Source organism: Homalodisca vitripennis, unplaced genomic scaffold (assembly GCF_021130785.1).
Source record: "Homalodisca vitripennis isolate AUS2020 unplaced genomic scaffold, UT_GWSS_2.1 ScUCBcl_5838;HRSCAF=12763, whole genome shotgun sequence".
Lineage (NCBI taxonomy): Eukaryota > Metazoa > Arthropoda > Insecta > Hemiptera > Cicadellidae > Homalodisca > Homalodisca vitripennis.
Genome location: NW_025781943.1, coordinates 8,101 through 33,541, shown reverse-complemented (window position 1 = coordinate 33,541; position 25,441 = coordinate 8,101). Strand labels below are relative to the sequence as shown.

Here is a 25,441-nt window from a genome sequence, read left to right as displayed (position 1 = left end):
CACAGTGTACATAAGATATAAATGTAAGATGCATTAAACCACAATATTGATAAACAAATAATTCCTCACAAACTCATCATGCCTTATGCCTCTCAGATCCTTTTCCCCAGCGACTGATTAGATAAAAAAAACAGAATGTAATTTATCACTAAATGTTTTACGGGTTTTATGATATATTTGCGATGCAGACCAGTGTTTTGTGTTTATACTAAACCCCTTGAAAAAGAAAAAAAAATTTAGTGTGAAAATAATGAAATATAATTTGAAAAGCCCTATTAGTGTATTAGTATGTTAAATTAAAATACAATCACACACATATTAAAACAAAAAAATGGAATAACGTTTTTTACTTTTGAGGTGAGGTTAGCACTGTTTTTAGGTCTCTCTTCCAGTTAACCTTAACACCAATCGTCAACCTCATATTTAATTGTAAATTCAGCGAAATATATAACGTATTGTGCGTAGTTTTATACACTATGATTAATAATTTGTATGGCACTTTCTACAGATTGTAGAAACAAATTAGCTTTGTATAGAGTAATCCGGTTAGAACACACTATCAAGAGTTATAGACTTTGAAAAATACTTTATACAAAGGTGAAGAACAGATTCTAACCAAAATATACAAATTTCGTACTCGGTATATCCTATATAAGTTTTTAGGTAGGATTTGATGTAGGTTAAATATGATTTCAGTATAATTGACATTTTTAATCCATTTTCTGCTTCAAAAAAAAAAAAAAACTTAAAGACAACATTTAGAGAACTGGTATATGTCCTATGTTATAGGTGTCAAAATAAACCTTACATAAGCTCAAGATTGTACATAGTAAATGAGCTTTTAAAACAAAGTAATATGATTTGTTATCCGGTGTCTGTGCACAAATGCTTAACGATTATATATGTACGCAGAAATATATAAATCTAACTTATAATATGTTGTGTACATTAACTGCGAATGTAGGCATCTTATCACTAAATTCGAATAAGATATAATTACTAATGGCTTCATGCCTAGTAATTTACTTATGATAATTCTCCTGTCGATAAATGTTACCACTGTGCTGGCTATGAGGATGATGAAGGGCTGAACTGTTGCTACTAAGAGACTGGGAACAAACACAGCGGTGTGAATGCTTTATCTGGCAGCCCGAGTGTTCCTCTGATACCGAGGTAAACATTCGCCGCCGGTCCTTTTCTTGAGCATTTCACACACGTAAAATCTTCCTTCATGTGTGTCCTTGTACTGGGCTATACGATTGGTCACCTCTGGTAGCCAAAGGTAAACGCCATTCACACTGAAACCCATCTGGTACTCATCATTTGTGACATTTTCCACTTTTTTCCTCTATATTTCTGTATTTTTAATAAGATGGATACTTATCCCAACTGCATAAATATAACTATTATAATAATTTAATGAGTTTTGATTGCAATTTGTATTACGTTATATAAATGCCAAAAATTAATACATTTTACTAGTGCAAGTATATACTAAAATATCTTTCCCGTGAGACCCACAGTAAAAGTATTTAGAATAATAACTCAAAAACATCATAAGCAACAACTAAAACAATAAAAGAGAAACTAATACATGGGCAAATAAAAAAATGTTGAAAGATAGGAGTCTCTGATTGAACTACTTAATGAAGCATATAACAACAAATAAAAACTAAGTTTACACTGCCATTTGTAAACCATGCTGTTTCACTGTTAATATTCATAAGTGGAATGGAAAATCATTAATAAATCAACATTAATGGCAATAAAATATACAACCTATTCTATGCGGAATCTAACAAAGCCCTTTTACATCACAACATTGTTGTTTTGATCTCTTGTCTTCAGTAACTACACTCACCATAAGAAAGAGATGAAGGCTATTACTATGGCAGAGTGATAAATTTCTTAAATATGGAGGTTTAAAAACAGGCAAGGTTTGGTTGCCTATATGTTTTAGTGCTCCTACAATTCCTTTTTCCTCGGGCTGGCGGCGATATTTCATCAGTATCCATCGAAACCGATTCCACCTTAATAAAAAATACATTCAATTGTATTATACCATTCAATAACGTTATGTTATGTTTGGTTGGGGTGTACCAGGAACCTAACTACGCCAGGATGGCAAAATAATGTGAGCAACTATCAGCATATTGATGGGGTACACCTTTAATTAGTAAACAAAAGAAAACATTACAAAACTTAAAAAAAGCTGATTACAAATCTTTATCTTTAATTTTACTTACTGAAAGTTAAGTTGTTCTTATACAATTGGAAGATACATTATGAGGATAAATTGTGTGACTTACCAAATATGAGCAGTATAGTGACGACACACATATTCCACTCAAGCGTCATTCCAAATAATCTATCACCATCTAAAGTCTGCATAATCAGGACAACTAAGTCACCGAGAACACAATTAAAATTATAACTCGAATCAGAGCTTCAAAATCAAAATCACAAATGTTAAAGTATAACACTGGGTTAAATACCAGGGTACAGCCATCCCTCTCACTAGGGTTAGGAGCAAAGCCTCCCTTCCTAGGTCCTACCCTGGTGGTCATTGGCTGAGGGGCGTGCCTTGGAAGCCTCTACTGATTCCTAACAAACTTTCCACTTTGGCGGTAGCTCCAAATAATCTATCACCATCTAAGTCAGCAAAGACTAAGTCTGCATAATCAGGACAACTAAGTCACCGAGAACACAATTAAAATTATAACTCGATATCAGAGCTCAAAATCAAAATCACAAATGTTAAAGTATAAACACTGGGTTAAATACCAGGGTACAGCCATCCCTCTCACTAGGGTTAGGAGCAAAAGCCTCCCTTCCTAGGTCCTACCCTGGTGGTTCATTGGCTGAGGGGCGTGCCTTGGAAGCCTCTACTGATTCCTAACAAACTTTCCACTTTGGCGGTAGCTCGACAGTAACCACCTGTGCCGGGTTTGGTCACACCGCGGATTTATTATTTAACATCCAGTGGTTTACTGGTGATAAGCCAATATCCCCGAACGTTGGTTTCAATTTAGAACACCTGCTAGACAAAGCGTTACTTTCATAAAATAATTCTGATATTTCTGGGGTTGTTGAAACCCTTCAAGTATAGGAGGTTCTGGGGTGTACTCTGAACTACCCTTATTTTATTATCTCAACAGCTGGTAAGCGGAAAGAGTCCATCCACATTCCCAGATTGTACCTTTAGTGTTTAGACATTACACAACGGTTACATAACCTACCACTGTTTTTAATGTCAATGAAAACATGAAATCTTACAAAATATTAAATGATGAATTAAAAAAGTAAGTAAAGTAAAATTTATGGACAACGATAGAGTACGAGATGACGGAAGTCCCTAATCACCGGAACTACTGATAACGAAGATAGCACAAACAGTAAACTAGAAATTAGTTTAGCAGCTCGGGTCATGTGATCTGAGCTTGAATTAAGGTACTATCTCAAGGGATGTTTTTTTTTCCACCAAATGTGTGAAGTGGAAGGCAAAACCAAAGTCCGCATTGGTGGCCAGGTCATTTCTGACAGCTACTTTCCCTACTTCAGACCTTGATCTGATGTACAAGTAGTTTATATCGAGGATTCATTACTAATGATTAGTGTTGGACACGTACTACACTGCAGCCTTTAGTATATTCATCAATTTATTATTATGTTTTAAGATATAAAAAACAGCCAAACTATACTGTGTAAATTTGAAATACCTATAACGTAATTTGTTTAAAGTAGTTTAGTATCGAGGATTTGTTACTCATGAATATTGATAATTTAATATAATCATGAATAGCGATAATTCGAATTTTGGACGCTTATTATACTGCAACTGTTTTAGGTTTGGTTAAGTAATAAGACTAAATAACAGGTGAAGTAGAATTAAGGTTAGGAGGTTATCTCGGCCTCAAATTAAATTATTTAAAGTATTAATGAAAAGATTGAAAAAACATTAATCCTTTTTCCTAGGCTTAAATATTTGGCGAAAAACAAGCTAGTATAAGAGTAAAATAGCTAAAAACTCCCAATTTAGAAAGCAAAAAATTTTTTAGGTTTAAGTAGGCTAACCATTAGTTTCATGAATTGCTTGGCTCAGACCTGCACATTAGAAAATACCTACTTCATAGTTAACCGTTATTTTGATTGTAAACTGTTTAGAAAACAAAAACTACATTTTTAATAAATAAACTTATTTCAGTGTTACATGGGACTTTTTATGGAGACTAGGGTCTTTTACCATATCACTTCACCATGCCGGGACTTTGGAGAAAGTCAGGATCTGGAATCCAAAAGCATCGATGGCTAAACTCTTTTTAGTAAAATCTAGATTAAGGAAAGTCCCCTAAAAGAGCAACTTATAACATGAAGATAGCAAGAAGACAAACAAACTAGAAACAGCAGACGACACGATTAGCTCTGCAGCTGATGAGGAAGAAGGTTTCAGTAAGATTAGATTACCGGCCCCGACCACCGGCCAACCAAATAGAAGTGGTAGACTCTATACGTTTTGGTAGCCGCCACATATTTATAGGTTCATGGAGATTACAAGAATAACAAAATATTTCTTAGGGTTTTTATATTAGTGTTATTATTATCTAAAAAAAATATGTTATATTTAGTTTTCATATATGTTTTAAAATATAAAGATTATGTTTATAATAAAACACCAATTTATTATTTTCCTCCGATATTCATTTAAAAAACATTCATGTGAAAAGGTAATTTTATTTCTGAACAGTTAAAATTCATAATCCCCAAATTATTCCAAAATTCCTTCCACCTTAGAATGAAAATAACCCCAGTTTAGTCAAAATTATTCATAAATTCAAACCTCTGAATACCCACGTCTAGTGTAGGCTACATGGTTCTTATAAAATAAGTATACTTTGTAATAGAACGTAACAATAAAGAAATTTGAAATTATAACTTACATACATATTTCGACCAAATTATTTTAAGACACACTTGGCAAATTATAGTTTAAGGTAATACTTGTAGTCAAATTTGCTACTGAATTCAGGAGGAAATGTTCAAAAAACATTTATTTAATGATACTTCACTCACACCACCACATTGTAATACTAAAAGTAGATTTTTTAAACAGTAATATTTGTAACTGCACTTCACATAGCTTTATAACATCAATATGGTGCTAGGAAAAGTTAAATTAGGATACTATGAAATGTACTTACAGGGAACGTGTGAGGCAGTTTGCCAGAATTCACTGAATGCACTCTCTGTAATATTTTCATGGTGTCCCCTTTCTTGCCCCTGGTGAGAAGAAATTTGGGACTCTCTGGAGTAAAGTAGAAGAGGGTGCCACACAACAAGGAGGGTAGACCACAAAACGAGATAAAAATAACCTCCAGGGTGTAAATGTGACAAACCAGAGGTCTACAGCCCAAGATCCTCTCAGGGTCATCCATCCTGCCACTACAAGTGAACAAGCGCTTTTCATATTCAGTAAATCTCCATGGTTCTCTTCTCCTAGCCACAGCAGCTTTACCTCTGTAAATAATGTTTCTGCAATATCTTCAGCATTTGCAATAATTTCTCAAGCAGCAGCACAAGCTATGAAGTTATAATAATGAAATATTATCATGTTCTGAAAATATTTATGTACCACTTTGATAGTTGAAATAACAAGAACCCTATGAATAAATAATTCAAACAGTTATTTGAAGGCCAAAGAATACACTATAACAATTATAAGTGAAATCTTTCATTCGATAGATATTTTAGATGTTTGAGTTCACAGCCAACATTTTAGATTATCAAAAAACTATTTATAAAAACATTAGAGATATTAACACAAGTAGTCCTTAAAGTAAAACATTTGAATATATTTTGGTAAATGTATTTTTAACAAAGAATGATTTGTTTGAGAATCCAATTCCACATTTAATAGTGATTTATTTTTATGTGAAAATCAATTTAGGAATGATTAAAAAATCTAAGAAGCTATTATGTTATCATATTTTTAACTGCTCAATTAGTGTACTTTTTTTATATATTTTTTCCTTTTATTCAGTTTTTGTCAATGGAAATCATAAAAAAAAAACTGTTTAATAATTCACCAGTCTGTTTCAAAAAGCAATAACTTTATTCATTTACCGTTAATAAATATTGTGAAAGTAGTAAACGTAGATTTTTCAATAAAATGGTTATTTTAAATTATTTTGTCTCATTACCTTTCAGCTTGTTATTCAAAAATTTGAGGCAGTAAACTTATCTTTAAAAAAATCTGTAGGTTAAGTTGCAAAAGTTGTTCAAGTTATATAATCATTAGTGTAAGGGATGTTACACACTAAATCGTTATGATAATGTCCATGGTACAAACAAAAGATGACAAACTAAACTGTGTCGATGTTCTTTCTAGAACTAAAATGGCGATTGCACCAATAAAAAAATTATAACAGTCTGGTTTGCAGGATGGTGGGCCAGAAAATTGGACGACACAACTGTGACATTTATCAGTAATAAATTTGGGTTATCAGTAATATCAGTCACAAGGCTGCTGGACTAAGTGATAAGGTCACAAATAACAGGTAACTTAAGGGGAGCTGAACCGTATTTGGCCAGTTTAGGTGCACTTTTTCTCAGACACCCTTTAATCTACAATACTCAAATTTTCACTAGGTCAGGATATGTGTTTCATAAGTATACTGAACTAGAAGTTTGTTTCTATAGTTACAAATATCATTGTTACAGTATTTTGTATAAATTTGAGTTTTTTACAAAAAAAAAATTAAATTAAACAATTTTTAATTTCTTTTTTACTGGTGTGATTGATTTAATTTTAGTTCCACATATCTGCAATGGTGTACTACACACTTGGTAAAAATTTCATCAAGATATCTTTACTACTTCCTGAGAAAAATTTACCTTTATGTTAAAAACTTATACTTTCAGGAAATTGCATTTAAAGATAAAGCAAGGTTTTACTTACACAGATTCTTTATTAGAAGCCTCCAGGGCTGTAGCAATCATTGTTTCCCTCTTCTTCAGCTAACTTCTGCTGTCTTTTCTTCACTCTAGCTTCTTTGGTCATATCCTCTGCCGCCTTATCTGCTTTCCGAAGCCGTTTCAACATTGAATCGTTGAAGTACTTCAGTGTGTGAATTTCCCTAAGTCTTACAGCCCTAGCTTCTTCAGGGTACGCAGCCTTCCAAGATTGCCATCATTGAATGTAATTACACTGTCCCAAACCCCTATTTCTAAGGTTTTTTTTACCAACAAAGGTTCCTTTGGGTATGCGTGTCCAAAAAACATTATTGAAACTTTCGTTTACATTTTGCATTCTTCCGTGTAGACATTTGCTCCATAAATCCGGTTTTACTAGGGCCTTATACACAGGCTTTATTGCCTTCATAACAGCTTTAGGAAGTGGCTTTTAGTGGGTAAAGGTTTCAAGATTTCGTTCATGTTCGGCCAAACTATATTTACACCAAGTATTCAGGTGGATCGGGGCACAGCAAGTGTTGGGGTTCATCGTCCGTGGAACCACAGTGACAATATGTGGCCCACACAGCTCTCCTCATGCCTTGTATGTTGTTTGTATTTTCTCTGTTTGCCTTACCAAAGTACTGTTGGAGTTGGTCTATTTTCTTATCTGTAAGTCTTCCTTTGCCGTGTAACACTTTTCCATCACTCGATACAGTTCGCTTTAGGTCTTTCCGCAGGTTTCTTAGTCTTGTGCCCATTTTTTTTTTCTACGTGTCCGACACACACTTAAATTTTCTAAATTTCAATGCCATCACCATATGGTTTAATTTCTTTGATACTATCAAATGCTTTGGAGTTACCATCTCCTAAGAAGTTTATATACCTAACTTCTCTTTTCTCTTCGGAACGGCTAAACATCTTTACTGCTGCCACGGTCTCCATCCCCCCACTGGCCCCTTCATAGTTTTTTGACACAGTTCGATTTTTGTTTTTCTTTGGTTTCCATATCTTTATTCTTTACTTTCACACAACCGTCACAAAACTTACTCAAAACCTCAGTATCAATCACTTTACCTGTGTCCATGCTAGTGATTGTTGCGTAGCCATTCTTGGATTTGAAGCCGCGCTTTTTGCCAACTACCGTTAATGCAATTGTCACATCTGTGTTAGGGGTAAACTCATTTTCTTGTACAGCTTCCTTGGTGGTAGCTAACATAGAGTCTTCAGCAACACGTTGAATTGCTTTTGAAAGAACACTAGTGTATTTGGCGTGTGCAGTACTTGGAGGCGGTAGGTTCAGCATAGCGCATAAAACTTTCCCGAGTCTAAACCTCTTCCAATACACCGTAAACCATAAAAGAGTCTTAAACTTATATCAAACAAGTTTCTGTTTGGCTCTGAAACACTTTTTCAGAAGTCAAAAAAGCTATTACTGTTCTCACAGTCCAAACAAGTAACACACAGTTTACATGATAGCCCTTTCCGATCACTCGCGTCTTCCGTAACACTCAAATTTCCACCACAAGCCTTGCAAGAAACATTTTCAAATAGTTGTTGTAGTATTTCAAAACTAATTAAAATGTTCTTTTAATTAATTTTAAACTCTGAATAGTTGTTACAGACCTTATCAAAGCCCAGTTTCATTCTTGATGCACTAGGTGGTGTAGGTCTAGGGGCACAGGTAGTCACAGGTTCTGATTGTAAACTAAGCCTAGGCTCATTTTCAATGTTCAGTTGTTGAACAACATTTAAGTTTACATACCTTTTCCCTTTGAATTTCCTTTTTTTAAAGTAGGCTTTGCAGCAGTGTGAAACTGGCCATAGATTACATCCATAAAAAGAACTAATCCGCTGACTTGAAATCCTAACCTGGTTCATGAACTACTCCTGACCTAGTTCCTGAACTACAACTAACCAGTTCCTGAACCAGTTCAATCACTTCAGGATTAAATTATATTATTAAAATTAAAATTTATAATTTAAAAAAAAGAACAAATACAAAAATATCTATAGATTATACTTAATACATTACTTTGAATACATGGTCTACTGTATTATATTACTACCCTCATTTTAGACCTCTCCTATTTTTGGACAAATACCAATCTATAGATGGCCATTATCTCAAAAACGTACGAGCAGATTTTGATTAAACTTTCTGTACACATTCACTACATGGTCTACTATACTAAAATACAAGCCTCATTCTTAGGCCACGCCTATTTCCGGAGCCACAATAACTTTATAGGCCAAGTGCTGACAAAAAACCAATCTATGGACAGCCATATCTCAAAAACGTACGAGCCAATTTTGATAAAACTTTCTGTACACATTCACTACATGGTCTACTATAGTAAATAATAAGCCTCATTCTTAGGCCACGCCTATTTCCGGAGCCACATCGATTTTACAGGCCTAGTGCTGACAAAAACCAATCTATGGACAGCCATATCTCAAAAACGTACGAGCCAATTTTGATAAAACTTTCTGTACACATTCACTACATGGTCTACTATAGTAAATAATAAGCCTCATTCTTAGGCCACGCCTATTTCCGGAGCTACATCGATTTTACAGGCCAAGTGCTGACAAAAACCAATCTATGGACAGCCATATCTCAAAAACGTACGAGCCAATTTTGATAAAAACTTTCTGTACACATTCACTACATGGTCTAGTATACTAAAATACAAGCCTCATTCTTAGGCCACGCCTATTTCCGGAGCCACATCGATTTTACAGGCCTAGTGCTGACAAAAACCAATCTATGGACAGCCATATCTCAAAAACGTACGATCCAATTTTGATAAAACTTTCTGTACACATTCACTACATGGTCTACTATACTAAAAAAGGCTCATTCTTAGGCCACGCCTATTTCCGGAGCCACATCGATTTTACAGGTCTAGTGCTGACAAAAACCAATCTATGGACAGCCATATCTCAAAAACGTACGAGCCAATTTTGATAAAACTTTCTGTACACATTCACTACATGGTCTACTATACTAAAATACAACCCTCATTCTTAGGCCACGCCTATTTCCGGAGCCACATTGATTTTACAGGCCTAGTGCTGACAAAAACCAATCTATGGACAGCCATATCTCAAAAACGTACGAACCAATTTTGATAAAACTTTCTGTACACATTCACTATATGGTCTGGTATACTAAAATACAAGCCTCATTCTTAGGCCACGCCTATTTCCGGAGCCACATCGATTTTACAGGTCTAGTGCTGACAAAAACCAATCTATGGACAGCCATATCTCAAAAACGTACGAGCCAATTTTGATAAAACTTTCTGCACACATTCACTACATGGTCTAGTATACTAAAATACAAAGCCTCATTCTTAGGCCACGCCTATTTCCGGAGCCACATCGATTTTACAGGCCTAGTGCTGACAAAAACCAATCTATGGACAGCCATGTCTCAAAAACGTACGAGCCAATTTTGATAAAACTTTCTGTACACATTCACCACATGGTCTAGTATACTAAAATACAAGCCTCATTCTTAGGCCACGCCTATTTCCGGAGCCACATCGATTTTACAGGCCTAGTGCTGACAAAAAACCAATCTATGGACAGCCATATCTCAAAAACGTACGAGCCAATTTTGATAAAACTTTCTGTACACATTCACTACATCGTCTAGTATACTAAAATACAAGCCTCATTCTTAGGCCACGCCTATTTCCGGAGCCACATCGATTTTACAGGCCTAGTGCTGACAAAAACCAATCTATGGACAGCCATGTCTCAAAAACGTACGAGCCAATTTTGATAAAACATTCTGCACACATTCACTACATGGTCTAGTATACTAAAATACAAGCCTCATTCTTAGGCCACGCCTATTTCCGGAGCCACATCGATTTTACAGGTCAAGTGCTGACAAAAACCAATCTATGGGACAGCCATATCTCAAAAACGTACGAGCCAATTTTGATAAAACTTTCTGTACACATTCACTATATGGTCTAGTATACTAAAATACAAGCCTCATTCTTAGGCCACGCCTATTTCCGGAGCCACATCGATTTTACAGGCCTAGTGCTGACAAAAACCAATCTATGGACAGCCATATCTCAAAAACGTACGAGCCAATTTTGATAAAACTTTCTGTACACATTCACTGTATGGTCTAGTATCCTAAAATACAAGCCTCATTCTTAGGCCACGCCTATTTCCGGAGCCACATCGATTTTACAGGCCTAGTGCTGACAAAAAACCAATGTATGGACAGCCATATCTCAAAAACGTACGAGCCAATTTTGATAAAACTTTCTGTACACATTCACTACATGGTCTAATATACTAAAATACAAGCCTCATTCTTAGGGCCACGCCTATTTCCGAAGCCACATCGATTTTACAGGCCTAGTGCTGACAAAAACCAATCTATGGACAGCCATATCTCAAAAACGTACGAGCCAATTTTGATAAAACTTTCTGTACACATTCACTACATGGTCTACTATACTAAAAATACAACCCTCATTCTTAGGCCACGCCTATTTCCGGAGCCACATTGATTTTACAGGCCTAGTGCTGACAAAAACCAATCTATGGACAGCCATATCTCAAAAACGTACGAACCAATTTTGATAAAACTTTCTGTACACATTCACTATATGGTCTGGTATACTAAAATACAAGCCTCATTCTTAGGCCACGCCTATTTCCGAAGCCACATCGATTTTACAGGCCTAGTGCTGACAAAAACCAATCTATGGACAGCCATGTCTCAAAAACGTACGAGCCAATTTTGATAAAACTTTCTGTACACATTCACCACATGGTCTAGTATACTAAAATACAAGCCTCATTCTTAGGCCACGCCTATTTCCGGAGCCACATCGATTTTACAGGCCTAGTGCTGACAAAAACCAATCTATGGACAGCCATATCTCAAAAACGTACGAGCCAATTTTGATAAAACTTTTCTGTACACATTCACTACATGGTCTAGTATACTAAAATACAAGCCTCATTCTTAGGCCAACGCCTATTTCCGGAGCCACATTCGATTTTACAGGCCTAGTGCTGACAAAAACCAATCTATGGACAGCCATATCTCAAAAACGTACGAGCCAATTTTGATAAAACTTTCTGTACACATTCACTACATCGTCTAGTATACTAAAATACAAGCCTCAATTCTTAGGCCACGCCTATTTCCGGAGCCACATCGATTTTACAGGCCTAGTGCTGACAAAAAACCAATCTATGGACAGCCATGTCTCAAAAACGTACGAGCCAATTTTGATAAAACATTCTGCACACATTCACTACATGGTCTAGTATACTAAAATACAAGCCTCATTCTTAGGCCACGCCTATTTCCGGAGCCACATCGATTTTACAGGTCAAGTGCTGACAAAAACCAATCTATGGACAGCCATATCTCAAAAACGTACGAGCCAATTTTGATAAAACTTTCTGTACACATTCACTGTATGGTCTAGTATACTAAAATACAAGCCTAATTCTTAGGCCACGCCTATTTCCGGAGCCACATCGATTTTACAGGCCTAGTGCTGACAAAAACCAATGTATGGACAGCCATATCTCAAAAACGTACGAGCCAATTTTGATAAAACTTTCTGTACACATTCACTACATGGTCTAATATACTAAAATAAAAGCCTCATTCTTAGGCCACGCCTATTTCCGGAGCCACACATCGATTTTACAGGTCAAGTGCTGACAAAAACCAATCTATGGACAGCCATATATCAAAAACGTACGAGCCAATTTTGATAAAACTTTCTGTACACATTCACTACATGGTCTAGTATACTAAAATACAAGCCTCATTCTTAGGCCACGCCTATTTCCGGAGCCACAATAACTTTATAGGCCTAGTGCTGACAAAAACCAATCTATGGACAGCCATATCTCAAAAACGTACGAGCCAATTTTGATAAAACTTTCTGTACACATTTACTATATGGTCTAGTATACTAAAATACAAGCCTCATTCTTAGGCCACGCCTATTTCCGGAGCCACATCGATTTTACAGGCCTAGTGCTGACAAAAACCAATCTATGGACAGCCATATCTCAAAAACGTACGAGCCAATTTTGATAAAACTTTCTGTACACATTCACTGTATGGTCTAGTATACTAAAATACAAGCCTAATTCTTAGGCCACGCCTATTACCGGAGCCACAATAACTTTATAGGCCAAGTGCTGACAAAAACCAATCTATGGACAGCCATATCTCAAAAACGTACCAGCCAATTTTGATAAAACTTTCTGTACACATTCACTACATGGTCTACTATAGTAAATAATAAGCCTCATTTTTAGGCCACGCCTATTTCCGGAGCTACATCGATTTTACAGGCCAAGTGCTGACAAAAACCAATCTATTGGACAGCCATATCTCAAAAACGTACGAGCCAATTTTGATAAAACATTCCTGTCACACACATTCACTACATGGTCTAGTATACTAAAATACAAGCCTCATTCTTAGGCCCACGCCTATTTCCGGAGCCACATCGATTTTACAGGCCAAGTGCTGACAAAAACCAATCTATGGACAGCCATATCTCAAAAACGTACGAGCCAATTTTGATAAAACTTTCTGTACACATTCACTATATGGTCTAGTATACTAAAATAAAGCCTCATTCTTAGGCCACGCCTATTTCCGGAGCCACATCGATTTTACAGGCCTAGTGCTGACAAAAACCAATCTATGGACAGCCATATCTCAAAAACGTACGAGCCAATTTTGATAAAACTTTCTGTACACATTCACTATATGGTCTAGTATACTAAAATACAAGCCTCATTCTTAGGCCACGCCTATTTCCGGAGCCACATCGATTTTACAGGCCTAGTGCTGACAAAAACCAATGTATGGACAGCCATATCTCAAAAACGTACGAGCCAATTTTGATAAACTTTCTGTACACATTCACTACATGGTCTAGTATACTAAAATAAAAGCCTCATTCTTAGGCCACGCCTATTTCCGGAGCCACATCGATTTTACAGGTCAAGTGCTGACAAAAACCAATCTATGGACAGCCATATATCAAAAACGTACGAGCCAATTTTGATAAAACTTTCTGTACACATTCACTACATGGTCTAGTATACTAAAAATACAAGCCTCATTCTTAGGCCACGCCTATTTCCGGAGTCACAATAACTTTATAGGCCTAGTGCTGACAAAAACCAATCTATGGACAGCCATATCTCAAAAACGTACGAGCCAATTTTGATAAAACTTTCTGTACACATTCACTACATGGTCTACTATACTAAAATACAAGCCTCATTTCTTAGGCCACGCCTATTTCCGGAGCCACAATAACTTTATAGGCCAAGTGCTGACAAAAACCAATCTATGGACAGCCATATCTCAAAAACGTACGAGCCAATTTTGATAAAACTTTCTGTACACATTCACTACATGGTCTACTATAATGAAATACATGCATCATTCTTAGGCCGCGCCTATTTCCGGAGACACACACCTATTTTACAGGCCAAGTGCTGACAAAAACCAATTTATCTAGGTTATGTGCTAAAAAAATCTAATCTATTAAATCAACTCACCTGGAAAATCGTAGAGCATATTTAGGTTAATCCTCGCATACATATTGTAGCCACTTTATACATTCTTACATTCATACTTTACATTCATTTGAAGTAACTGTAAGATAAACTTACTTGTAGGTAAACACTTTTTTAACACTACTTTAACACACACTAACTTTTACCGTAACACACTACTTTTACACTCTTTAAACACTACAATAAACAACTAATAACAACTATTCCATACGGTTTCTTCTGCCAGTTTTCATTATAATATATTGAATGTGCAGAATAAATTGCATTTAACCTACGCCAGGTATCTTACGGTTCACTGCTAAATGCCGGGAGCTACCGAACCACTGTCCACTAGCGGTGAGACGGTATTTCAGTAATCAGTACTTTGTAACGGTTACTTTTCTACAGTATCTGTAAACGGTTACTGAGAACTAAAAATACAGAAAACAGGTACTTTGTATATAGTACTCTGTTACAAGGTACAAATATTTTCTCGTACGGATTACTTTACTAGTCCTGAAGTATAGAATAGAATAGAATAGAATAGAATTTATTTTTGAAAATATTACAATAACACATTATATGCATTGGTATACACAATGTACAAACTTATGAGCAAACTTAAATAAAAATGTAACATTCTTGTAAATAAAATTAAAACAAAAACACTCGTAAATTAAAAGAAATATTTTCAAAAATAACTAGGGCCTCTAGAGGCAAGTGCCTGTGGAGAGATTCCTTTTATTACAAAAATATTTTTAGCTCAAAGGAAAAATTCAATAAAACTTTGATTTTTTTATAAGCTCCTAAAAAAAATTGATTAAAAGTGTGCTGCTGCAGTTACAAAGCAAATGAAAATCCACTTAAATAAATTCAAACTAAAATTTACTGTTACTAATGTCGCTAATGAGTTCAATCTTTTTTTCGTTTAATGCAGTTGAAAACCTAATGAACGAATCTGACTGTTTTTGATGGCTTTGATTATCATATGTACACCAATGTTTTCCTGCTAAGTTTTTCGGATAATTCATTTTTTTGCTATCCTGCTAGTTCTGAAGAAGTTCTAGCTGTTATCAACAGTTTAAAGTCTAACAAGTCTCCTGGTATTGATGGTATTTCAGCGCATGTAATGAAAAAAATGGGTCATATCTAGTCTCCTGTGTTGGCATTTCTAATTAACCTTAGTTTCGAAACTGGTATCTTTTCCTATCTCTTTAAAAAACTGCACTAGTTGTCCCACTTCACAAGAAAGGTTCCAATAAAGATCTCAATAACTATCGACCCGATTTCTCTTTTATCTGTTGTCTCTAAAATAATGGAAAAGATTATTGAAAGTCAGGTTGGTTCAGTTTTTTAGATTCTAATAAGTTTTTTTGTGCAAATCAATTTGGGGTTTATGGGCAAAAAATCTACTGAAGATGCTCTCTTAAAGTTCTGTTTCAGACGTTTATGAAGGAATTAACAGTGGTAAATTTGTCAGTGGAATATTTATTGATATAACTAAGGCATTTGATGCCGTGGATCACAAAATTTTACTAGACTATCTTTGGGTAGCTGGAGTTAGAGGTATCCCTTATGAATGGTTTAAGAGCTATCTAACAAACCGATCTCAATGTGTAAGATTTCTGAACTCCGTCAGTTCAACTCTCCCGATTAAATTTGGAGTACCACAAGGGTCCTGTTTTTGGGTCCAATACTATTTTTAGTCTATATTAATAGCTTGTGTAATGGAAATCTATCGGGTTCCCTAACTTGTTTTGCAGATGACACTGCCCTTTGCTATTCCACTATAAATAGTCAAATAGTGTATAGCGTAATGCAAAGAAGACCTTGACAAATTGAAAACGTGGTTTGCTAGAAATAGGATGGTCTTGAGCGTAAAAGAGACGAAGTTTATGAATTTTTCTCTAAGAAATAGAAAAGACATACAACAAGATATCTTTTTTAAATGCAAGCAATGCTTAATTTTTCGGGAGAAATCCATGTTCAGGGTTGCGTTAAAATTGAGAGGGTGGAACAAATAAAGTATCTGGGGGTTATTCTGGATGAAAGGTGTAATTGGAGGGAACACATTTTGAATGTAAAAAAACTATTTAAACAATTCATTGAGGAAGTTTTATTTTCTTCAGTATTTTATGTCCAATATCTGTCTTGAAAAACTATTTACTATTCTATAATTTAACTCTAAATTACAATATGGTATTTCATGTTGGGGAGGAGCCTATTATTCTATTATTCGACCTATTTTTATAAATCAAAACAAGATCATTAGGGTTATTGTCAGGGCTAATCGGCGTGATTCTTCTTTTCCTCTTTATATTCAGCTTGGAATACTTCCGCTTAGATATTTGTACATTTATAGGGTATACTCAGGATATTTTTTCTCAAGAGGCGCCACACACTGGGAAATGTAAATGTTCACTCGATTAGGTTACAAATTTTAAAACCGAGTAACTATTCCTTTTCCTAAATTAGAAGTCTACAAGCGTTTTTATACATTCATAGCTCCGAAGCTCTATAACAAATTACCTTTCGATGTGTCCTCGTCGAAAACATTGGGTACATTCATACGAAGTTTGAAATGCTGGCTTTTTAACAATTGTTTGATGTAGAGCGACTCATAAATTAGATATTTTTGTTGAAGACTTTGTTTTATTGTATGAGTGTGTAATGGTTACATCTTTATCTATTGTGTCTAAGTATCTTTTGTAGTGTGTTTTGTATGTGTGTTGTTATATGTTTCAGTAATGTATGTGTTTGTAAATTTATGTTTATGTGTGTGTATTTGTATGTATGTGTGAATGTGTATAAATGTATATGTATCTGTATGTGTGTATGTGTATGTGTGTGGATTTATGTATGTGTATGTATGTGTATGTGAATTTATGTAGTAATTTTTATTTTTTATATGTTGTGGGTAATGTAATGTATTGAATTTCATTATGAAATACAACTTAATTTTGTGCTTTGTTTTAAATATTGGTATGGTTTTATTCATTACTCTCTAATTATGTAAATCTTACTCTGAAAGAGGAGCTGCCAGGCCCATCTGCCTTAAATTAATTAGTGATGGCAACCTCAACTCAGCTAATAGCTCAGAGGTGCCTATCCATTGTACTTTTTGATGTAATTTTTGTGTGAACAAATTATTATTGTAATGTACTTTGGAAAATAAAGATTCTTGATTCTTCTTCTTGATTCACTTTAGCAAAGGTAGAAAGTAAAGAGATTGGTCTGTAGTTATTTACAGTCGGTAATTAGGCCACTCTTATGTAAAAGGAATCACTACAGCTGTTTATCAGAAGTACTCATAAACTGTGTTTAATTAAATAAACAGTGTTTTATTAGGGAATATACTCAGTATTTTCAGCGTTAAAAATACTGATTTAAAGTCTTCTAGTATTTAAAACACGTTACAAATATGGAAATACTGATTTAGAGTTCTAGTATTTAAAACGTGAACAGTAAGGAAATAATGCTGGTTTCAAGTATCCAGTGTTTTGTACTCAGTATCGCCGAGTAACTTGATTTGTTATGTAATACATTAAATGATAAATTCAAGAATATTATCATAGCCGGAGATTTTTAACATCAATGTTTTGAACAAAGACAGTACATATAGGAATTGTTTTAGTATTTTAAATTCTTATAACTTAGTTTATAAAGTAAATTTTCCTACTAGAGTTACCTCCGAGTCAGAAACCAGCATAGATAACTTCCTCACTAATATTACAACTGAGAAATTAAAAACATTCTGGCCTTATAACATGTATATCAGACCATGCTGGGCAATTATTTGAAATTCTTGGTGTACAAAATACTCTTTATTATGTGAATTTAAGGTATTGTAGAAAGTTTTCAAAAACTAACACAGATTTATTTTTAAGGCTATTGGCTAGTGAAAATTGGTTAGAAAGTTTACCAGGCTAGCGTAGAAACTAAGTATGATTTTTTTTAACTCAATATTTGTTCATGTTTTTTAAATTAGCGTTCCTAAATTAATATCTGTTGAAAAAGAGAAAAACCTAAATAGTTTGATTTCAGATTATGTAAAAATTAAAAAGGAAAAAATTGCGCAATTGGAGAAAACATATAGGGTTTGGAAAACTAATGATTTAAAACAATTAATTAAGCAACTGAAAATTGAAAATAAAATTCAAATAAACAACGACAAAAAAAAGGTTTTTTTGACAGTAAAATTAAGAAATCTACAAATAAGTCAAAATCAACTTGGAAAGTTATAAAATCTGAAATCAACAATGGCACCAAGATTACTCATAACATACAATTACTCCGGGATGGGCACATCCATATCAGACCAAATTCTTGTTGGAAATATATTTAATGATTTTTTTAATGATATTTTTAAGTGTTGTTGATAGAGTTGTGCTTCCAAATATTCAGAAAGATTTTGTTAATCAATCGGGTCATGAAAAAACCGCCTCAAACCTCATTTTTTTTCAAATTTAAAGAGGTTGATGAAAGAATTTTAAAACGATTGTAATGGCTTTTTGAAAACAAATTCTCAACAGGAATTGATGATATACCAATTACCCTCATTAAACAGTCCTTTTCCGCAAAATCTCCAAACCATTATTAACCGCTTACCAACAGCATTTTTCTAAATTAAGAATCCTTACCGTATATGGTCTATATATTTTTTCAAACTATCATGCTTGTGAAATCAAATGAAGATTAGTACACATAACTTAGAACTTTTTAATAAAAAACCCACAGCTATAGGATCCCAAATTCTTGTTATTTCTTAATTTTTCACAAATTTGCATATTTAACAAACTTAAAATCATTTTTTAATTGAAAAATCAGTATACCCATTTAAAGAATATTTTTGAGGTAACTTAGCTCATCCAACAATATATTAATTAATATGACATATTATAAATAGTAGCAAAATTGTATAAAATCAGTGTTGTCATTTACATAACATTTTGAGGCAAACTTCTTTATTTAATGATTTATGTAGTCACTAAATGGATATTGTAATGTAATAGTTGACGCTATTCTGTATTTATACTATATATAAAATTCCTATATGTACTGTCTTTGTTCAAAAACATTGTATGTTAAAATCTCCGGCTATGATAATATTCTTGAATTTATCATTTAATGTATTACATAACAAATCAAGTTACTCGGCGATACTGAGTACAAACACTGGATACTTGAAACCAGCATTATTTCCTTACTGTTCACATTTTTAAAATACTAGAACTCTAAATCAGTATTTCATATTTGTAACGTTTTTAAATACTAGAAGACTTTAAATCAGTATTTTTAAACGCTGAAAATACTGAGTATATTCCCTAATAAACACTGTTTATTTAATTAAACACAGTTTATGAGTACTTCAGGACTAGTAAAGTAATCCGTAACGAGAAAATATTTGTACCTTGTAACAGAGTACTAGATACAAAGTACCTGTTGTCTGTATTTTTAGTTCTCAGTAACCGTTACAAGATACTGTAAAAAAGTAACCGTTTACCAAAGTACTGATTACTGAAATACCGTCTCACCTCTAGTGGACGGTGGTTCGGTAGCTCCGGCATTTAGCAGTGAACCGTAAGAGACCTGGCGTAGGTTAAAATGCAATTTTATTCTGCACATTCAATATATTATAATGAAAACTGGCAGAAGAAACCGTATGGAATAGTTGTTATTAGTTGTTTAGTGTAGTGTTTAAAAAGTGTAAAAGTAGTGTGTGTTAAAGTAAAAGTAAAAAGTTAGTGTGTTAAAGTAGTGTTAAAAAGTGTTTACCTACAAGTAAGTTTTATCTTACAGTTACTTCAAATGAATGTAAAGTATGAATGTAAGAATGTATAAAGTGGCTACAATATGTATGCGAGGATTAACCTAAATATGCTCTACGATTTTCCAGGTGAGTTGATTTAATAGATTAGATTTTTTTTAGCACATAACCTAGATAGATTGGTTTTTGTCAGCACTTGGCCTGTAAAATAGGTGTGTCTCCGGAAATAGGCGTGGCCTAAGAATGAGGCTTGTATTTTAGTATACTAGACCATGTAGTGAATGTGTACAGAAAGTTTTATCAAAATTGGCTCGTACGTTTTTTGAGATATGGCTGTCCATAGATTTGGTTTTTTGTCAGCACACTAGGCCTGTAAAATCGATGTGGCTCCGGAAATAGGCGTGGCCTAAGAATGAGGCTTGTATTTTAGTATACTAGATCATGTAGTGAATGTGTGCAGAAAGTTTTATCAAAATTGACTCGTACGTTTTTGAGATATGGCTGTCCATAGATTGGTTTTTGTCAGCACTAGGCCTGTAAAATCGATGTGGCTCCGGAAATAGGCGTGGCCTAAGAATGAGGCTTGTATTTTAGTATACTAGACCATGTAGTGAATGTGTGCAGAAAGTTTTATCAAAATTGGCTCGTACGTTTTTGAGATATGGCTGTCCATAGATTGGTTTTTTGTCAGCACTAGGCCTGTAAAATCGATGTGGCTCCGGAAATAAGCGTGGCCTAAGACAGAGGCTTGTAATTTTAGTATACTAGACCATGTAGTGAATGTGTACAGAAAGTTTTAATCAAAATTGGCTCGTACGTTTTTGAGATATGGCTGTCCAAAGATTGGTTTTTGTCAGCACTAGGCCTGTAAAATCGATGTGGCTCCGGAAATAGGCGTGGCCTAAGAATGAGGCTTGTATTTTTAGTATACTAGACCATATAGTGAATGTGTACAGAAAAGTTTTATCAAAATTGGCTCGTACGTTTTTTGAGACATGGCTGTCCATAGATTGGTTTTTGTCAGCACTAGGCCTGTAAAATCGATGTGGCTCCGGAAATAGGCGTGGCCTAAGAATGAGGCTTGTATTTTAGTATACTAAGACCATGTAGTGAATGTGTACAGAAAGTTTTTAATCAAAATTGGCTCGTACGTTTTTGAGATATGGCTGTCCATAGATTGGTTTTTGTCAGCACTAGGCCTGTAAAATCGATGTGGCTCCGGAAATAGGCGTGGCCTAAGAATGAGGCTTGTATTTTAGTATACTAGACCATGTAGTGAATGTGTACAGAAAGTTTTAATCAAAATTGGCTCGTACGTTTTTTGAGATATGGCTGTCCATAGATTGGTTTTTTGTCAGCACTAGGCCTGTAAAATCGATGTGGCTCCGGAAATAGGCGTGGCCTAAGAATGAGGCTTGTATTTTAGTATACTAGACCATGTAGTGAATGTGTACAGAAAGTTTTATCAAAAATTGGCTCGTACGTTTTTGAGACAACATGGCTGTCCATAGATTGGTTTTTTGTCAGCACTAGGCCTGTAAAATCGATGTGGCTCCGGAAATAGGCGTGGCCTAAGAATGAGGCTTGTATTTTAGTATACTAGACCATGTAGTGAATGTGTACAGAAAGTTTTATCAAAATTGGCTCGTACGTTTTTGAGATATGGCTGTCCATAGATTGGTTTTTGTCAGCACTAGGCCTGTAAAATCGATGTGGCTCCAGAAATAGGCGTGGCCTAAGAATGAGGCTTGTATTTTAGTATACTAAACCATGTAGTGAATGTGTACAGAAAGTTTTATCAAAATTGGCTCGTACGTTTTTTGAGATATGGCTGTCCATAGATTGGTTTTTGTCAGCACTAGGCCTGTAAAATCGATGTGGCTCCGGAAAATAGGCGTGGCCTAAGAATGAGGCTTGTATTTTAGTATACTAGACCATGTAGTGAATGTGTAACAGAAAGTTTTATCAAAATTGGCTCGTACGTTTTTTGAGATATGGCTGTCCATAGATTGGTTTTTGTCAGCACTAGGCCTGTAAAATCGATGTGGCCTCCAGAAATAGGCGTGGCCTAAGAAATGAGGCTTGTATTTTAGTATACTGGACCATGTAGTGAATGTGTACAGAAAGTTTTATCAAAATTGGCTCGTACGTTTTTGAGATATGGCTGTCCATAGATTGGTTTTTTGTCAGCACTAGGCCTGTAAAATCGATGTGGCTCCGGAAAATAGGCGTGGCCTAAGAATGAGGCTTGTATTTTAGTAAACTAGACCATGTAGTGAATGTGTACAGAAAGTTTTATCAAAATTGGCTCGTACGTTTTTGAGATATGGCTGTCCATAGATTGGTTTTTGTCAGCACTAAGGCCTGTAAAATCGATGTGGCTCCGGAAATAGGCGTGGCCTAAGAATGAGGCTTGTATTTTAGTATACTAGACCATGTAGTGAATGTGTACAGAAAGTTTTATCAAAATTGGCTCGTACGTTTTTAAGGTATGGGCCCTTTTATAGGGTTTCTCAAAACTTGCCTTTTAATTTGAGTATAGTCTTGAAAATTGCTGCACATAAAGGGGATTATTATCATAAAAGTACTGTTTGTTCATTTAAAATCTTTATTTGTAGTATTTATCTTCACGTTTATTAATTAAATATATATTTTTTGTATGGTTTGGAGTTGATGAACTAGGTTAGGATTCATTTAGGAACTAGTTCCCGGTACTCGTTCTTTTTATGGATGGAATCTATGGCCAGTTTTCACGTCGGTGGCTTTGCTCTTAACCATGTTTAGTTAGGAGAAACACAAGTCTACACAAAAAACACAACAACAACAAACACAATAATATCAACCACACAAATGTTCTTTGTTATATTTGTAAACTACAAATGTAAACAAAGCACTGTAAACACCAGCTGTCTTCTGCTACAATTGGATTAGCAGAAATATGCCAGGGTTGCCAACATCAAACCCATAAAAAGAAATGAGAAGAACAGAAGCAGTACTGTATAAAAGTACTCGTTATTAGAGAAAACTACCTCACGAAATCTTTGTGTTCTATTTCAAAGACAATTGTTTTTATATGGTTTGGAAGATACTACTACACATAAAGTTATATATACGTATTTTCTTTTTCAGAATGAAACCGAGAATATAAATCAGTAATAAAATTTAATTCATTAAACATTTTTTTTTGTTCAGCTCCCCTTAAAGTAAACGTAAAGAAAGTAAGCAAGAATGCATTGTCTCTTGTCATCTTTAAACACACATCTTCTGGAGATGTGGTGGGAGGTAGTGTACAATTTTGTCTATAATAAATGAGTTGTATCTTAATAAAACAATAGAAATATATACGTGTATTCAAATACGAACATCCTAACCAATCAACTAACATCAAGTGCATCAATGACATACAACGTCAATTCTTACATATTACTACTTCTGTATTCTAACCTCGAAAAAGTTGAAATTCTCTATTTAAGACCTTACAATGAATTTACATTGCATAATGCTCATGCTGATACTCACAAGAAGAATATAGTATTCCAAGAGTGGAAAGAGAAGAGGTAACTAGCAAGGCTTGGGCTCTTCTTTTGGCTGGAACAAACTCTCCCAGGAATGGTAGTGTGGCAATCATTGCCGGACTTAAACTGAAATAAGTTTACGTTTGAGCTTTAAAACCTGTACCTCTATTTCCAGTTCATACTATTGTACTCTTATACTTTGCAAACATTAAATCAGTTTTACTTTTGTGATTTAAACATGTACCTCATATGTAACACGATTTAAACATGTACATATGTAAACATGTAACATGTACCTCTAATTCCAGTTCATACTCATGTACTCATAAAATTTGCAAACATGAAATTGGTTTTACTTTTTAGAGCTACCTAATGAAACAATTGTGGCAGAGTCCGTAACACTCGGAAACTATGCCTGTGGATTTTCACAAATGAAGATAGCAAGACATCCTTTATCCCGGTAGGTTAGTTCTAGCCAAATTAAACATAACAACCTTCGTAAGACTGCTCTCAAAATAGGCATTCTATATTCTTGCACAAACAGGATCTTATGTATCACAAGAAGACCCAGGCTCCAGGGGAGGGGTATATCGTGAAGAAACTGTACTATACCACTGAACTCTATCACAGGTTTTTGAAATTAAATCATGTTGTTTTTGCCTATTAACTGATGAATCGCCTGAGTATAATGCAAAGGAATAACCAACTTTAAAAGATACAAATAAAATTTTATGTATGTCATCTTCCGTAGCACTATATAATATATATATATATATATATATTATATATATATATATATATATATACACACAGTTATTTTACGTACAATATTTAATATATTAATGATAAATAGCCAATTTACTTTGAAAGTATCCAAACATAGTTTTTACCATTAAGAAAAACTAATTCTATACAATAATCTGAATGATTTCTACAATGACTATAATAATATATCTCATGATGTATACTATATGCTTTTATCAGTTGAAGAGTAAAAAGTTCTTATTCACCGGCAATAAAAAGATTACTTGTGTCTTAACACTGACCAAAAAATTGCTTACAATGCCAAAATGGTGATGCACCCATCTTGCTGGAAAACAAAACCATATGAGTGTGTTTGTTAAGTGAAAAGTGTTAACATTTTCTAGATATATTTGTCACATGACATGAGGTTCACACAAAACATTTCGTGTACAGGGAAAGTTTTAAGACGATAAATTTACAAATATAATAGTGGCACATAACATACTAAGTCATAGAAGTTTATGTTTTGATCCAATAGCAAAGCATGGGTATTCAGCTAGTGGGATAAAAAAGGACTCACAAAGTGTAATAGAATGAAAAATATTGTGTCCCTTAAAGTGGATTTTACTTAAACATGTTTTACAGATCACAATGTTCCTCCTTTCAAAAAACCCTTAAAGTATATAAAACACATGTAAAACGTAATGTTTTGCTAAATTTAACTAACAATATATTTTTTAACTCCTTTTACAATAAATGAATTAATTTAGTCTTATTGTGATATATCTTATGAATAAATCGCCATGACCTACTAGTATAAACAATTTCTAAAACTTTAAATTACCACGGGTTTCAAGGTACATTTAATTTTAATTGTTGC

At 34.4% G+C, this 25,441-nt stretch overlaps 1 protein-coding gene across 2 annotated transcripts; it reads right to left on the bottom strand.

Annotated features, from left to right (window-relative positions):
• Window positions 1-1,207: 1,207 nt before the first annotated feature.
• On the bottom strand, window positions 1,208-24,001 carry LOC124373526. Of its 2 annotated transcripts, none has more exons than XM_046831887.1 (3): window positions 23,822-24,001; window positions 5,199-5,439; window positions 1,208-1,298 (listed from the first exon to the last, which is right to left on the bottom strand). In XM_046831887.1, the coding sequence occupies exons 2-3, from the start codon at window positions 5,430-5,432 to the stop codon at window positions 1,230-1,232; spliced, it is 303 nt and encodes a 100-aa protein (XP_046687843.1). In that variant the 5' UTR covers window positions 5,433-5,439; window positions 23,822-24,001; the 3' UTR covers window positions 1,208-1,229. The 2 variants fall into 2 exon arrangements, with proteins under 2 accessions (XP_046687843.1, XP_046687842.1); XM_046831886.1 differs by lacking the exon at window positions 23,822-24,001 and adding an exon at window positions 6,956-7,088.
• Window positions 24,002-25,441: the final 1,440 nt, after the last annotated feature.

Coding starts and splice junctions, on each gene's coding strand:
- LOC124373526 (XM_046831886.1), bottom strand. CDS start 6,996: ATGATTGCTACAGCCCTGGAGGCTTCTAATAAAGAATCTGT. Junction 5,440..6,955: donor GCTTCTAATAAAGAATCTGT/GTAAGTAAAACC, acceptor GTTCACTTGTAG/TGGCAGGATGGATGACCCTG. Junction 1,299..5,198: donor AACTGCCTCACACGTTCCCT/GTAAGTACATTT, acceptor GATGGGTTTCAG/TGTGAATGGCGTTTACCTTT.